General features: G+C 37.7%; 1 protein-coding gene across 1 annotated transcript in view; it reads right to left on the reverse strand.

Annotated features, from left to right (window-relative positions):
- Positions 1 to 202: 202 nt before the first annotated feature.
- The window catches only part of CERK (ceramide kinase), a 48,363-nt gene continuing 31,110 nt past the window's right edge, over positions 203 to 17,455 (reverse strand). The window contains exons 8-13 of the mRNA XM_064506132.1: positions 16,604 to 16,756; positions 15,449 to 15,554; positions 11,537 to 11,607; positions 5,758 to 5,963; positions 3,346 to 3,554; positions 203 to 2,922 (exon numbers count right to left, since the gene is read on the reverse strand). Of these exons, the coding sequence (XP_064362202.1) occupies positions 2,826 to 2,922; positions 3,346 to 3,554; positions 5,758 to 5,963; positions 11,537 to 11,607; positions 15,449 to 15,554; positions 16,604 to 16,756 (842 nt within the window). The 3' untranslated portion in view covers positions 203 to 2,825. The remainder of the gene's footprint in view (positions 2,923 to 3,345; positions 3,555 to 5,757; positions 5,964 to 11,536; positions 11,608 to 15,448; positions 15,555 to 16,603; positions 16,757 to 17,455) is intronic.

Consider the following 17,455-nt stretch of genomic DNA (forward strand, 5'->3'; position numbering starts at 1 on the left):
TTGCTTTTCTTCACTCTTGGTATTTGTTCACACTCACACTTGCTACAAAGTTCTAGTCAACCCAAAAGGAAGCTTATGAATTCCTTCTCTGCCTGGCTTAATTTGCCCTTTTTGATTATACTGAGTGTGATACCTTTATTAGGAAGATATTTGGTGACAGATATTGCTTGAAATCAACTTGTGAAAAAAGAAAACTACAGAATTACTGTACAATATAATTTTATTTTGTCAATGAATTCATTTAGCCTCATAAAACAAAACACATTTTCTAATCTTGAAGCCAGCAAGATTGGGGGAAAATGGAAAATCAAAGTTGGTGTTCCCATACATAGTTTCCATACTGAGACTACATTCAGAAAACAAACCAAGAGTTAAAACATAAGCAGACACTACTTATGCAGCTCTCTTAAAAAAAAACTGGACATGTCATACAACTTACATATGGTGCTTTGTTAGTATAATATGCTACAGATAGAATTATTCAAATGCAACTATGTACCTTGTCTACTGTCTAACGCATTTTATTCTTATGTTGCAACACATTATTTTCTTTACACTTCATTACCGTACTACAGAACCCCCTTTTTTCTTCTCTTCTGGGGGCTTGTTTCTCAGAATGAGGGCCTTCATTGTGGGTTTCTTTGGAAATACCAAGCACATAGTTTCAGGTATTAAAGGTCTTCAAAGCTTTTCAGTATACATTCAAAACTAGATTAATCCTCCCATTTTCCAAATAAGAGCCTCATAATTTTTTAGTAAACTAACCAGGACAGCTGGTTAGTAGTTATTTCTGATCTCAGAAATGAGAAAATGACCTGGATAGCTGTAGTGCTTCATAAATGTCATCTGTTGGTGAGCTAAGCACACACCTAATGTATCCTACATTTCCTACCCAAGAATTAAAATAGCCTGAAATCTGGGTTCTTTCCCAATACTCACTGATAGACCAAGCTAACTTTAGAACTTTTTAAACAGATGACAGTTTTACAAAATACTTGCATTTTTGGAACTGCATAATTTCATTTTCAGCGGGGTTCTTAGTTCAAAAAACTGTTCCATTTACTAAACATGGCTTTAAAAATACAGCATAAATAACATTTTTATGTTATCTGAAAAACAGTGGATTCATCAACATTTCAGCTCATTGCATTAAAGACGACAGCAAACAGCACTACTTTTGGAAAAGTATTCAAGTATTTTCCTGAAATACTATATATAATGAAAAACAGATCCTAAACTTTGTATTACTGTACTTTAAACAAAAATCACTTGCATGTGTTTTATCATATACAGCAGTATGAATACTTTGTAGCAATGATATAGCACACCATTTTGATATTACACAAGACTAGAATGTAAATCTTTTCAGTGGAAAAAAATAGCCTTTTACATCAACTGTACTTTTAAGTGCTTTAGTAATAAACTGACCAATCATCAAGGCTTACACAGAAAAATATATAGGAGACATGAAACTAATACAAGTTGAATGACAGAGGTATCAATAAATATATATGAATAGTGAATCATTAGCTGTTCAGACACAAAAAGTCAGATGTAGTGAGTTTTAAAGAGATGTACATACTTAAAAAGTTAGAAGAGAGCAGGGGCTAACTTCTGATGCTCACCAAACAGGCATAAATCTGTACAAGCAGAGCAAAATTTAGCCCCAAGCCTGTACACAGAACACGTGTCACAATACACAAATTAATATACAACTTAAATAATCACTCCACGGCTGTACAGGATAATCTGTTTTTGCTATAAAAACAAATCAGCATAGTAAATGTGATTTAGCAGATTCCAGGTTCTTCCCTTGACTTCACAATGCAAATTATTTTGTTTCATGTTTAGTTAAATAAAACATTATTTAAAAAACTTTGAATCATTAAATCATATTTTTAAACTTAACATTCCAACATCTTATTTTGCAAAGACAGTTTAATGTATGTAGTAGAATCTCCAAAGAATTATGTAACCAAAGAGGGAAACTTATCATATGTTAAATTTTTTTTAAAATTTAAAATTTGCTGGTGTTTTATAACATTTTTATATTTTTCCCTTGCCTATTTCTTCCTCGTACTGTAGGTATCCTGGTGAGCAGCTTGCAAGATATTTCAGTTGCAGTGTGTGGTATTTGGTATCATCCAAACAGTCATAAGAACCCTCTATAATCCCAGTAGCAGCATGCAAGGAGGCATTTATAAACAGGGTATATAAGGTATGATGTATATACAGGTGTGCTTTTTATTTTTCAAAATATTTCTAAACTCTTATAATTATTACTTAAAGCCAGGAATGTATCTTTGAATTGCATTGATAAGTTGCAAGGTATAGAAAGAATTACAAAATGAAAGACTTTACTCAAAAAACTGAGGATAAAATGATATAAATGACAATACTAACTTCCAGCATTTAAGTCATATGCAACTACAGAACAGTCCCAGCAGACAACATCTTCTTGGACACGGATAATACCTTGTCTTGATGTCAATGGGAAATCCAATATTTATAGCATTTAGATATTATTGCAATACAACTGCTAAATTAGCTTTGGAGAAAAGCATAGAGTATTTATTATTGTGAATATATACATATGCCAATCCTCTCTTCTCCAACATACATAACTTAGATTACATTACTCCAACATGTATTTTAATGACTCAATCTTTTTTTTTAAAAGTACACAGATGAAATAAAATGTCTAAAATTACACCGAATCCATCAAAAACAAAATTTTTAAAATATTTGTCAATTTGACTAAAATGCGTATTTACTCAATTTCCTTGAGCTTTTATTGTTTCTTCTCCCCATTCGAGGAACAGTATCTATAGTAATTGTTCAACTCTACTCTGGTTGCTGACAGCTTCTTTATGATTTTCCTCAATACCCCTTGCAAACAGCTTCATTAGCTGACAGTGAACCCTGAAAAACAAGAAAATCAAGTAATCAGAGTACTTTTTATTAAGTAGTAAATGTGTACTATGTATTTAATTCAAATAATCCATGCATTTCTAGCAGTTGGGTAAAGCTCCTTGCTTCAGACTGCAAAAACATTTTCTTATTCTTGATACAATCCCTCCCCTGTACAGAAGGTTGGATGCTTCATACATTCATCACTCCTGTTACTCCTCTTCTCCACACAGAAAGTTCTATGGATGCTTAGATGAGCGGATTTTATACTATATATACACTGTGTTTATAAAAATCATTTTGGACTTCTAAGAGATTATGTTTTAACTGAACACTCTTGGATGTAAATATTTCGTATTGTATTTTTGGTTTTTTGGTGCTTAAAAAAAGGCTTAATATCTTTTCTGGTACACATGCAGAAAAACAGATGCTCACCTCACTTCAATTGCTGAGCTATCCAGAGTTTCTCCATCACAATTCCAGGTGCTATTAGCAATATTGCAGCAACAGGCTGGATGATCTCTGCAGAACTGGCCAAAATGTTTCTTTCCTATGTCCGTGACATCACTTTCATTGTCTTCCAAAAGCTTTGATGTAAATTGAAAACTCTTCACCCGATAAACATCTACAAATGAGAAGTCAAACTACAAAGAAAAGGTAAAATCAACAGAAGCAATTACAACTAGCTGGATATATTTGATGCGTAGAACAACTCAGCAAGCAGCATTTTGTATTCAAGAAAGTCTATCCACTCCAATTTTCTAGAGCAGCTTACTTGAGATATACAATGATTTTTGTTTTAAAAGACTATACAACAATTCAAAGAAAATTATGTGAAACTGTAACATGACTTTTCAATGATACTTTTTAAGTAGCTACAACACTGCCACTTTATACATAATCAGGTAACAGGTTCTGAGATTTTGAGTAAACGGGTATATTATTTTATGATAAAATCAAAGTCAAAAAGGCTTGGATTGGTCTCTTGGTATCATCCTCAGGATCTGTTCAACTGCACTCCTTAAGACACACAGGCTTTTCTGCATGCCCTCTACTTCCATGTTTGGAACAATCCCCGAAGATGGGCAAACACTGCCCTAATCAAAGAATTCCAAGGCAGTATAATCACATTAGAGAGTTGAGTGTGTAGGAAATAAGAGTACTATTAACTAGCTAATTCAGCTAGAAATAAGTAGGCCAATTAAGAGATTGCTGTTATTAACAGAGGTTTGCAGGATTACATTATGATATTATATAAATGCTTTAAAATGGGCTTTGTAAATTAAAGGAACAATCAAATTAGTGGGTGCCTCCACCTGTCCTGAAAGCAACTTAGTTGATACAGACTGAAATGGTTAGTAAGCGGTAATAAAGACAGACATGCCATTTAGCAAAGTCAATGGAGTGTGTCTGTGGGAGGAGAATGGCAAGGAAGCAAAAGTGATTAAAGAAAAACAGAAATGCTTTTATCAGGTGTTACCTATGAACTTGTCTGTATTAATGTACATCTTTTTTTTTCTCTCCATATTTTCTCGGGTTTTCCAACAGGGCTTCCCCCTATGGAAGACACTAACCTGGCATGAGGAAAAACGGACAACCTTGCATCTAATCTGCAGTCCAACATATCCCAGTGAGAAACAGTGGGGAAGCATTGGAACGGAATAGAAACAGACCCTTGTCTGTTTATATTATGACCACAGTGGCAATCCCCAAAACCATCAGAGCTGAAGGGACCTCCTACGTCAGTAAGTTGTCTGTAGTTAACCACAAGCAAACACCTGAAGTTATCAAAACTCCACACTTTGGAGCGGTGGCTAAAATACGATGAGGCTCACTAAGCATGCTAGTGCAAACAGCCTAGTTGCAATTTTGATAAACGAAAAAGATAGGGAAGGCAGTTGCGGAAGGCTTCAAATAACAAAAAATAATCGAGGGTACAGGGAAGGAGAGTGGAGAGGATTGAAGGGAAGAAGAGGAGATGATGAATAATTTGGGAGGAGATACAGAGACATACACAATGTCCTAAGACATGGTATGAGGAAATACAGGGAAGAGAATCTATAGCAACTCTTCTATGGAAAAGAAAGAGTAATAACATGAACAGGTGAGTTTAATTATTGCTTTTATAACTACATGTGTTATTATTCCACTGTTCAATCACCAGAACATGCTAGTATCATCAAGTTGTGACAAATATTGAATGTGTGCATTCCCATAGCTATACATATACATATCATTAACAGCCATAGCTGTAGTTTCAACAGATACTACACTCAAAAACACTGATGAATGTTCCCTTGTTGTTAATCCTGACAGCTGTAACAATATATGTGAGGAAGAATTTTGAAGCTGAATGCATAAAGCTCATGTCATGGTCACCTATATGTATTAAAATCCTGCTGAAAGCCTGCAGTTTATGATCAAACTGCAGTTCTGGTAACTGTATTCTAAACCACATATTTCATACAGTTTACAAAGAGTGAATTATCATTCCTCGCTACCTCAGCCACATCATTTTGCTGCATTTTCCATGCCAAATACAAGTGCAGGTAACTGATAAACTCATGGTAAATAGAATCCAAACATAACATTTTCCAAGTATTTGCTAAGATAGAATTCAATTAGCAAAGGTGGAATTTGGCTATGACACTATGGCTGTAGCCCTAGCTAAAATGTCCTGGGATTTTTTTTTTTTTTTTATGGTACACATGGTAAGATTATCTCACGCAAAATATATGAGCACTTTTTTAAAATCCATATTGCAGATATTTTTTGTGTCATATAAAAGTATCAGTATTTACAACTTGTACAGCCTCTGAAGAATTCACAGTCAAAGGGAAAACACACCTGATCATCTTGGTTTGTATGTCTGACAAGATACCGTAAAAAATCAAATCTGGAGCATTTACGAACTAGAATGAGGTCAGCTGAACCATCTGCCAAATGAGCTGCTGGTGAAAGACCTTTTGGACTTCGTGGACAGGCACAGCTCATATTTACTGCATTGATAGCTAGAAATTTTCCTTTAATAACCTTCCATTCTTCTTCATCTTCTGAAACACATAAATGAAGGCATGCAAATAGGTTATTTGATCTACTCACAAGAACAGTAAGAAGTAATCATTCTTGGCAAGTTAAGTTTTTACTGGGCATGTTCCTGCATTGTCAATACATAACTAACATAAGTTACTTAAAAAAAAAAAAAAAAAATCAACTGACAGAAGAAGTTGCTTCCTCCTTTCAGAGACCACGCTTATCTACTAAAACTTCTGACCATTTCTGCCATATGCATGTCAAATTCAGGATCAATGCTATTTGAGTAAACCTATAAAGCTTCAGGTAGGGACACAGCAGAGACAGGTCATAACTTCTGTAGCTAAAAGTTGAGGGAATTTTAAATTTTAATCTTGCTCTTCAACACGTTAATCTTAAATAAATAATGATGTGAACATAGTGGCTTAGTATTTGCTTTCTAGACCAGTATTCATATTTTTCCTCAATGCCACAAGCTGTATTTAAGAAAGAGTGACAGAAAGGAGGATATGACTCAGGGTTCAGCAATGACCAGAATGGAGCAGATCCATTTTTGGTTTTTGGTGGGTATTTTTTTGTTTTTTTTCCACCCTAATTTCTGCAGATGAAAAGTGTTAACGAAGAGTTGAACTTGTCTGTGTGTAAATCCTTGAAGATTCCTAGAAAACAATATTATTTTCAACAAGTTTGAACTATGCTGTTAGAGATTCCACAAGACCAAGCTTAAATGAGCGATGGCATAAATACTACCAAGAGGCGAAGGTATTTTCTAGATCAAAGATCTGTTACACTGTCAGGCCCTGCACAGAGTTATCATCTAAAATTTCTTTTCTTATATGGGGTAAAAACAGATAAAAAAGCCTTTGTATTTTTAGATTACACATATTTGCCTTCCTCACTACAATAAAAAAGTCAAAAAGCAGCCATAACACTGCTTTTCTCTTCTATATGTAAGTGGACTCATATTTAAAAATGAACAATTCCACTGAACTAATGATTTCAGAATAGTTTACGGTGATGCATGCGGTTCTAAGACTAGCGCTAAGGAATGAAGTTCCATATAGATGATGAGGGTAAAATTAACAAATAAACAAACAGACAAGGTTTGTTTATATAAACTTGTTTAACAAGCTTGATCAAACTATGGTAAGGTAGAGGATTTGAAGAATACTAATTAACAGTGCCTTAAAAATCTAACATTACGCTTTCAAAGGCGTCCTCTGATGAGACTATATATGACATATATGCTATATATGTCATATGTCCTGAAATTCTGATAATCTTTACTGTCTTAGTTCTGGAAACTTCGCATTTACTTTAGAGAATCATTATTACAATTGCCTAGATAATTTTAAAGTTGGATATAAATTCTATGCTGGGTTCATTCTGAATTAATTTTTTCCAAGCTACACATCGGGGAGGGGGGGAAGTCTGGAAAATATTCTGTAGCTCTTCTTTGGCCCTTTGAACTTTTCTAGTGTCCTTGAATTTTTTATTTATTGCTGCCTCTTACCCACTCACTTTTCAGCAACAGAACTAAGAAACATGGAATTCAAGGAACGGTAGAGTAGTATTACAATGTGACAGAAGACTTAAAGGAGATTAGAAAACTTCATTCTTTTTCTATCTAGAGATATCCTCTTCTATCTCCTGAAAAAACAGATCAGTAATAAATCAAAGGGAAATGCAGCTTTGTTGAATTCAACTTTTTACATCATTTACCAAAGTGGTTTTAATATCAATTATACTTGCTTCAATGCTGATCATCTTTCATGTTGCTTTTGAACAAGACATTACAGAAAGAAATCATTGCTCAAATTAGATTAAAATATGTATTGTAGAAGGGCAAAAAGCAGATTTATATGTCAACCTGCAGAGAGACTTTGCTCAGGCTGCAGGCAAATGACAAGGCCCTGCTCTGAGATTAAGCTAACTGAACAGAACATGAGAAACTACTGGATGTAACACGGGAAATTTTTGGACATGACAGATAACAGTTAGACAAACTGACAAAAGCTACAGATAGCACCATGAGAGATGCCTGAATTTCACAGGTGGTTAAGGAGGAGACAGCCGAACTGTGCAGAAAACCAAAGGAAAGCACTGAGGATCTCCTGGGAAGCTGAATCTTGCAGGACTAACAGCTCCCATGTAACTGTCAGTAATATCACATAAGGCTGGGATTATCTAGGTGCTGGTATCAGAAATATCAAATTTGGGTACAGATGTAGCAAAAACTGGAGCCAATAAAGAAAATGTGGTTAGGGGCAGTTGTTTATTTGAGAGGGGACAAAGGTGGAGTAAAGAAAGGATCAAGGTGGACTGAGGAAGGACAAGCATGGAAAATGGGGTGATAAAAGTGGTCGGTGGAATGTAAGCAAGCTGTTGGTCAGCACACTTGTCTGGCCAAGCCCTGCACCCGATCACTGTAGCTTGTTCCATCTTCTTACTGAACTTTATTCCTTTGTTCTCTACTCAGTGTGTATGATCTGCTAGTGCTGAAACAGCCAGCAAATAGGAGACCATAAACTGTAAAGATCAAAGGTCAGATGCTGGCCACTAGCTAACAGGGCCTGGGGTGTGGGAATGGATTCTAGATTTGCCTCTAGTCAAGGCCAGAGTTCGAGGGACCCACGCATGTGAGTGCGCATGCGAGATGAAAAACTGAGTGTGTGTTTTGCTAGCAAACTTCAAATTAGCCAGCAGGAAAATAGGAGGAGACCAGCACCTGGAAAAATCCAAGGTCTGAGCTAGAGACTGGGTAAAGGGCCCATGGATATGCGCATGGATGCTGGATAGACTTAAAATCCATGCTAATATCCGGCATATCCCTGAATATAAGTGTGCTTCTGAATCAAGAGAATGAGGATGTATGCATGTTCTACCAGCAAACTTCAATCCTGATCAGAAGCACAGGAGGAACATGATTGGGCTAGCTGTAGCGTCCATGTTTTATGCGGATGCTGTTTGTGTTTATGGGTGCTTGTAAAGGTACTGATCTCCTGCCTTTGTGGCCAGCCACGTCTGTACTGTGTATCCGTGTGTTTGCCTACTGGGAAAACATGCTCGGCCTTGCTACTGGCTGGACCTGGAAACGGGAAAAGCTGCAATCTTGTATCCAGCCGGGGTGGGGAGGGAAGGGATCCCCCTGAGTCTTCAAGCCCACTGGATTCTGCTACCTTTAGGGTCAAATTCATCACTTGGGAATCTCAACTAACTGTAATACTAAATTCTACTTCACATACAATGCTTGGCAGACATCTGTGTCCAGAACTATACATATACTTACTTACAAAATATTTACAAGAAATTTACAAGAATTTGCTCCCATACACAAACACCAAAATGAAAACAAGACCCTTTACTGCTAAATCCTTTTGCTGTTATCTGAGTAGTATTAATAATTTAGTCTATAGTGTGTCTAGATATGTATTAACTTTTTGAGTATGCTCATTGTCATAACTAAGTCTCGATGCACATGAACTAGAATACCTATACACATGACTATAATAGATTGGTTTTTACCTGGTGGAAAAGTACTATCCAGTATAAATCTCAGCATGTCACAACAACAGGCTTCACTTTTCAGTAAGAATAAAGTCAGGGTATCTATCACATGTTACTTGTCCAACTGTTTGCATATCCATTCTGCATGGTGCATCATACTTTTATGCCACATATTGTTCACCCAAAATATCTTTCAAACAATGGAGCAATAATAAACAAGGAGAGGATGTAGAACACTCATTTCAACTACTGTGTATATACTGCAAGCTGCTGGAATCAGCCTGAAGTGCTAGCACTCAAAGTTTGCTCAGTGCATGCATAAAGATTTCTGCACAGTATAAAGAAACACGTTTAGTGACAGTCAATGCAAGCATCCTTCTAGACAGCAGAATTGTACACAAAGTAAGTAGGCATGATGAAAGATTTAGCCAATACAGTCTGGTGAGTAAAAAGCTTATCTGAGGTGTCGATTTAAAATCCTTTTCATTGCAAATAAAGAGCAGTGGATTACTATCATTTGCTTTCTAGTGCTGCATGGAGATGGGGCTGGAAAGAGAACCAGCTACTGAAAGAAAAATGGATTTAAGTAAACAATGTCCTACACAGTCAGCTTCCTGATGTCTTATTATATGCTGAGCAGAGTAGTCTTGATTGTTCACTAACCTGTAGCTCACTTTCTTCAGCTTTTGCTCTTTTACTGGATCAAAAGTAACACAATGGCAGATTTCCAAATAAAAATAAAAATCAAGAAAACAAAAGAAGAAAGGCTGGCAATTTCTAACTATAGTTATTTCTCAAAAGACGAAACAATTTATTTCTTACAAAAACCCTGCTATTAAATTTAGCTCCTGAGGAAGTATTATTTAAAATAATTTCTTTAGCTGAATCTGGGCATAAATTAAAGCAACTCAAGAAACACTCTAATCTGGCCATGTTTGCTATATGAAAGAACTGAAAACACTAGCTGGAATAAAATATAAAAAGCATGTGTAACAGGAATTAAAGTTAATACAGAAATCTATATACAGGTTTTATGCTACCAAAGAGTATCCATGGAATGATGATACTTTTTTTTTTTCCCTAACAAATGGCTAGAACCAGGCACAGATGCTGTACAAAATAACTGCAATTACAAGGCAATCTAGGTCATAAGGACAATACTTGAATCATGAAAATTAGGGTTTATGTATTGGCTCTAAAAGAAAAAAAAGAGAATTAGAGCAGAGGTAAGCAAGGGAAGGCTGACTGCTGTTTAAGAGGGTTTATCCAAGAAGACAAACTGAAACCAGAAGCTAAACTCTGTCAACTAAAGTTGCATATTTAACTGTTGGGCCACAAGCACATCAAGACTTGTGCTTCTAGTTAGGAGGCAGCAGTAAGATGTAGAGATATAGCTAGGAGAACCACTGTGCAGAATCCAGTATGTACACAGTGGCTTAACACAAGGAAGGAAAAATTACATCCATACAAAAATTCACAGAAGCTTAAGGGTTGGAATAGGGGAAGGAGGATAAGGATAGTGTAACTAGAAAAGGAGGAAAAAACCCTGATTTACTATTTATACTGAGTAATGGAAGGGTGTTGCACAGAAACATTAACTCACTAAATAGGTTATTAGTTGTCCAAGTTTAAAGTTTCATATTCATTTAACAAACAACTTCACTGGGTGACTTTTGTGCCAATACAAATCTTAATCCCAAACTGTTCCAAAAACTATCTAATTGAACTGCTTCCTTCTATACTAGCTCACAGTATACCAGTCGAGTCCTACTCCCAAAAAGAAGACTAAAAAGTCATAGCTCACGGAACATATTTGTCTTCAAGAAAAGAAGCCTCACCTATTGAACTATACACATTATTAGTACAAATATTACTAGAATTTTCTGGGATTAGGGTGGAGGAGACACTGATACTATTAGTTTTTTACCTACATATTTTTCTTAAAGAAATGCTGGATTATCTGGTAATTCACAAAGTTTGGGGAAAAAAACCATAAACCCTCACACTTGAACTGAGATATATTAAAAAGCTGTATAACAAATAAGTTCTATAATATTACACCCTCTTACTTTTCATCATAAATTACCTTCATGTTTTAATCCACATTTCTTGCGCTGTTCTGCTAGCTGTTGCTCACTTTGCCTGCAAATGTGACATCTGAAAACAAACATAGTCAGTTTAACTCTACAGTGTTTTACTCAGTCATTACAAGACAGTCCCACACCACGAGATGGAGCATAGAACTGATAGCCCTGACATGGCACTAATCATGATAGCCCTGGAAGAAGCATAGGTAATTTGAGTACTGTGCTCAAGATTACTGGAGGTGAGAAATAACATGCCACAGAGTCATAAAATCATGCAGTTTGGAGGTCTGAAGCTGTTCAAAGCAGGTTCGAATAGATGAAGCTCCTCAATGTCTTGTTTGGTCAAGTTTTGAGTATCTCCAAGGATGGAGTCTAAAAGTTCTCTGAGCAACCTGTTCCAATATCTGACTACCATAATGGTGAAAGAATTTCTTCTTTTATCTTCGTATTCTTATTTTTTACATTGCAACTTGTGTCTATTGCCTCTCAGCATTCCACTGTGCACCTCCGGGAAGAGCCTGGCTCCATCTTCTACAATCTCTCATCAGGTAGCTGTAAACAGCATGAAGATCCATCCTTTGCTTTCTCTTAAGGCTGAACACATCTAGTCTGTCAGCCTCTCCTCAAATGTCACATGCTCCAGCCACCCAGCCATCTTGGCAACTCTCTGCTGGACTTGCTCCAGTATGCCAGTACCTTTCTTACATTGGGGAGCCCCAAAGTGGACAACTGCCAACTGATGTTTGAGTTGGTTATAAGATTTGGTTTGATTTGGTTATAAGAAGAGTATAAGAGACAGGCTCAAAGGCCTTGCTATAGTCAATTATGCAACACCTACTGTTTTACCCTTGTCCACAGGCTTGGGGACATGTAAGGCCTGTGGGCAGCCTATACCAGTGAAAACTGGAGCAAAGAAGGCATTGTGCTTCTCAGTCTTTTTCATGTTCTTTTCACTCCTGCCCCTCCAAGCAGAAGGTTCAAATTTTCTTTAGCTGCCTTTTTACAGTCAATATACTTACAAAATCCCTTCTTACTGCCCTTTATATCCCTCTCTGATTTCAACTCCACCTGAGCTTTACTTTTCCCAATTCTATCCTTTCATGTTTGGGCAATGTCAAGGTGTTCCCCCCAGGTAGCCCATTCCAGCTTCCACCTTCTGTTTACTTCTCAGTTGCATTTGGCTTCAGTCAGGAGATCCTTGTTCATCCATGTCAGCTTTCTGCCATGCTTGCTCAGCTTCCTTCATGTCAGAATGGACAGCTCTTGTGCTCTGAGATCATCCCTGAAGATCAACCAGGTCTCCTGAGCCTCTATGCCCTCCAGGGCAGTCTCCTATGGGATCTTGCCAAACAGATCCCTGGATAAGCCAAAATCTGTTCTCTTAAAGTTCATGCTAGCAATTCCACTATTTGTCTTACTTCTCTCAGGATTTTAAAATCCAGCATCTCACAGTCACTGCCACCAAGGCTGCCCTTGACCATCACATCCCCCACTTCCTTGTTTGGAACAAGTCCAGCAGAGCATTTCTCCAGCTTGTCAATCATCTGTGTGATGACCGTCATCAACAGGCTCCAGAAATCTCCTAGATTGCTCGTGCCTAGCCCTATTGCCCTTCTGGCAATTATCAGAGTGGATAAAATTCCCCATGAGTACTAGAGCTTGCACTCTTGAGGCTTCCTCTAGCTGCCTAAAGGCATCTTCATCTACCTCCTCCTTTTGATCAGAGGTCTGTAGTAGATGCCAAACACACTGTCATGTGTGTTGGTCTGTTCTCTGATCCTTACCCATAAGCTCCTAGCAAGCTCTTCCCCAATTCCAATGCAAAGCTGTGTGCATTGGTGCTGCTTCCTTGCACAAAGTGCAACCTCCTTTCTCCCCCTAAAGAGCCTGTATCCACACAGAACTCGTAAGCAACCCTGTCACATCTATGCAATCTCAATGAGATCGTAGCTCTGCAACTGCACATTCTTTTAACTCTTCTTTTTCATTTCCTATGTTGCATGTGTTCAGACACTTGAAATGGACCCTCAGTCATGCTGCTTTCACAAGGGGAGTGTAAGAGCCTCCTGCCTTTTTGTTCCTAGATACTTCCTCAGTGTCCTCTATCATTTTCTTCTCTTCATGGTATGGTAATCCTCCGTTAATCTACCCAGTCTGAAGCCCTCCTCACCAGGTTAGAAAGCCTGTTTGCAAAGGCTGTCGTACTTTGCCATATGGGTCCCATTCCTCCTCAGCAGTCCCTGTTCCTCTAAGAGTATGCCACAGTGATAAAAGCAAAAGCCCTGCCTTTGACACCTGATGTTGGCAGCCAGGTGTTGACCAGCAGGATGCAACCACTCCTTCCTGAACCTCTTCCCTCCCTGGAAGGACTGAGGGGAATAGGCCTCATGTCCTCAGAGCTCTAGAGTCACTCTTGATATGCTCAGGGTTGGAAGAATCACTGGTGCTCGTGTGGATGAGCAGCAAGGAGTAATGATCCAAGGGCTGACAGGCTTTTGCAGTCTCTCCTTAACATTCAAGCCCCTGGCAAGCAATGAACCTCCTGAGACATCAGGTCAGGTTGACAGATGGTTTCCTTTATCACCTGCTTCTTCCTGCAGGTGTGGCCTTTTGGTTCAGGCTCGATTGCCTTCCCTGATCAGTTTTGTTTCTCCTCACTTTCTCCCACAGGATTGTGTCTGTTCTGTAATTTCAGACCTACATGTGGAGAAGAAGCCTTCCTTCTTTTGGCAGAAGGAACAGGTTTCCTGTCTCCCCCATCTTGCTCGTCTCCACCTTTCTGCAAAATCTCTAGCTGTCCCCACTTCCTTCCATTGCAGGACTGGGGCTCCCGCCTCTGCAGGGTCTCTGTAAAGAACCTTTCAATCTACTGTTCATCCCCTCTCATGCTATGCAGCCTGCTCACCTCCTTTCCTCACCTGGCAATTCTCGTGTCTTGACCAAAACACACTTTCTACAGGTAAGGCCATCATTACCCTCAGGCCCAGCTTCAGGGAGAGGCACCAGGCACTCCCTGCTCCTGGCCTGGGACCTGGATGGTGACAGCCTCCTCCTGAAGCTCCATCTGCATCAAAGCACCTGATGAGTCAGGGTAGTTGCTCCAGCTGGTGCTGGAGAGCATGTCCTGCAGTATGTTACTGCACCAGCACTGCACAGCCTCAAGAAGTTCCATATAGGCTTTGGCAGAGTTTCTGGGCCTCTCTGTATCCTGCTGTTGAGTGCTGTGACAACTGCTACATCTCTGTTAGCTTCATTCATATAAAGAAGGAGAATAAATGCTTTCTATTTCTTGAAGTTATGCACTAGTAAAGAGAAAGGAAGAAAGGCTAGGAGATCAAATCAGGCCACCTGATTGGAGAAACAGCCAAAGATCATCATGTATGATTTGCACAGGATATTGGTAGTCCATAAAGACGACTAAATAGGAAATGATTCCTGAAAGGATCTATCCTCAGGACAACAAGCTGTTGTCACGACACTAAAACAATTTACTGAAACTGTTGGCCCAATTAAAATGTCAACAGATGAGCAATTTTGAATAATTATTTCTATTTGTTGAAGCTATGAGGCATCCAGACTTCTCATTTATTAGCAGTAACATAGCATCTAACCTTCAGCATCTTCCAACTGAGCATTGTTCTGTTATATTCTGCTTCATTTAAAATTCAGTGGGAGGGAGCAGGGGAGGAGTTACTTTTTTTTTTTTTTTTTTTTTTTTTTTTTTTTTTTAACTGACCTGCCAAAATAAGGTGTTCTCTTTAATCGATCAAGAAACTTCACTTCTTTTTCAAAAGCTTGTCTCTTCCGGGGCAAGTGTTTTGATATTAGAAAAATAAAACTGCTGTAACCTCTTACTTATGGACCTTTCCACACAGTTCATGTCAAATATCTAGAGATAAACATTAGCCTACCCTGTTCTGCAGCTATCTTTATCTCGTGGAGATCCCAGTGTGTGTTTTGCTGGTTGAAAAGAAATTGTTCCTTCATAGCAATGATGAGACAGAAAGGTCTTGAAGCCTACATAAAAAAAAGGTATTAAGTAGCATTAAGTTATTATAAATCCACATTGCAAACATCTCTGTGTACATCTCTCTGTTGTCCCTCCCTTTCCATAAGGACTGCAAAACAGTGGCTGTCCTCAAGCTTCCAGCTGTTTTCTGATGTTTAGATTGGAGAGGAAAAGGAAATAAAACTCCCCAAACCTAAGACTTTTTAAAACTTGCCTACAGTGCCTTTACTTTGACTGACATCTTTAAAAGCCAACTAAAAGAATTCAGCTCTCTGCTGAATCTTCAAATTGGCCTTCAAATTGGTTAAAATCTGCTTTTGTAACTTCTCTCCCTAACACAAAACAAAGCAAAAAACAAAGATAAAAAATACTTTCCAGTAGCATAGGATTTATCTAAATATTAGCTAACTAGATGAAACCCGTCAGCTCTCTCTAAAACCAGTAAAGAAAGAAGGACATAAATAACATAATTCATCCATCCTATCAGCTGAACATGTAAGACAGAGGAGTGCCTACCTTTCTTCAACTGATTGTAAAGGAAGTCAAAATGATTAGCACAGAAAAGCTGTTACCTTTTAGGCAGCTATTATTAGCCAAGATCTATCAACACGTTTCTATTACCAATATAGAACAGTGCTAGCAATTATATTCATTAAAGAAAAGCTAATTAATCAAATTTGGATTAAGGTTCCTTCCAACAACCTCAAGGGTTAAAACAAAGGTTCTTTCCCCAACAATATGAAAATTGCAGTAACCATCATTTATTACAGTTTAATATAAACTTTTTAATTCTTTATAAAGCTCATATAACACTGAAAATATTCACTAAAAGTTAATAAATTAATAGTGCTAATGAGCACATTACTAATGTTATCCCCAGCATATGGAGTTTTACATTATGTGATTCAATGTACTTGATACAAGGAGGAGTGTAAAATCATGTTCTGTCTGGCTTTTATGTTTAAAAGCTTCAGAGAAGCACGATTTAGAGAGAGGGTATTAACTGTTCTAATATGTTTACATGCAGACAAAAGGTTGTAAGAATTACACAAGTTACCTGAATAGTCATATCTCATTGGACCCATCCACCGCTTTTTTTCACTATCTTTCAATACATCTCCATAAAAACCATAACCCAACAATGACACTGTGTACTTCAAAAATGTGTTGTTATGATGTACAGAGGAGACATCCAGAGGCTGAGAGTCACCTATAAAGATTAGAAGTTCAAGGTTCTATTAAGGCTAATTTTGTTTCAAACTGCAAACAGGATGTAGTAACTTTAATGTCACAGATTTCTTTTCCCGACTCTCCCCTTATAACATACATGTAGAAAGGGAAAAATATTTCTGAAGACTAGCAATACTTCATACTTAAAAAGGATTAAATAATAAGTGAAAAGAAGGACTGTTACACTAAAAATATATAATGAAGACTTTATACTCATTTACCATGTAGTAGTAGTAGGGAATTTGATAGGAGAAGAGATCAAAAACACATCTGCACAACTTGAGTATTACTGTATCCTACATTTCATTGAATCAGAGGAAAACTCAAGTTGGAAGGGGCCTTAGGTGGTCTCTAGTCCAGTATCATGCTCAGAGCAGGGTCAGCTCTGTGATCAGACTAGGTTACTCAGGGCTTTATCCAGGCAAGTCTTGAAAACTTCCAAGGACAGAGACTGTACAGCCTCCTGTGGATAGTCACCTGCTGGCACCGATGTCAAGCAGTGGCTTGACATCCTCTGGTGAATGGTTTTTCTTTATATCTGAATCAGTCTGAACATCTCGTTTCACCTCATTGTCTCTCATCCTCCCATCATGCACCACTGCGAAGAGCTTGGCTCTATCTTCTTGATAAGCTTCTCATAACTATTACAAATGTTAAATATCTTCAGCCTTTCTACATA

The sequence above is a fragment of the Dromaius novaehollandiae genome, chromosome 1, assembly GCF_036370855.1.
Source record: "Dromaius novaehollandiae isolate bDroNov1 chromosome 1, bDroNov1.hap1, whole genome shotgun sequence".
Lineage (NCBI taxonomy): Eukaryota > Metazoa > Chordata > Aves > Casuariiformes > Dromaiidae > Dromaius > Dromaius novaehollandiae.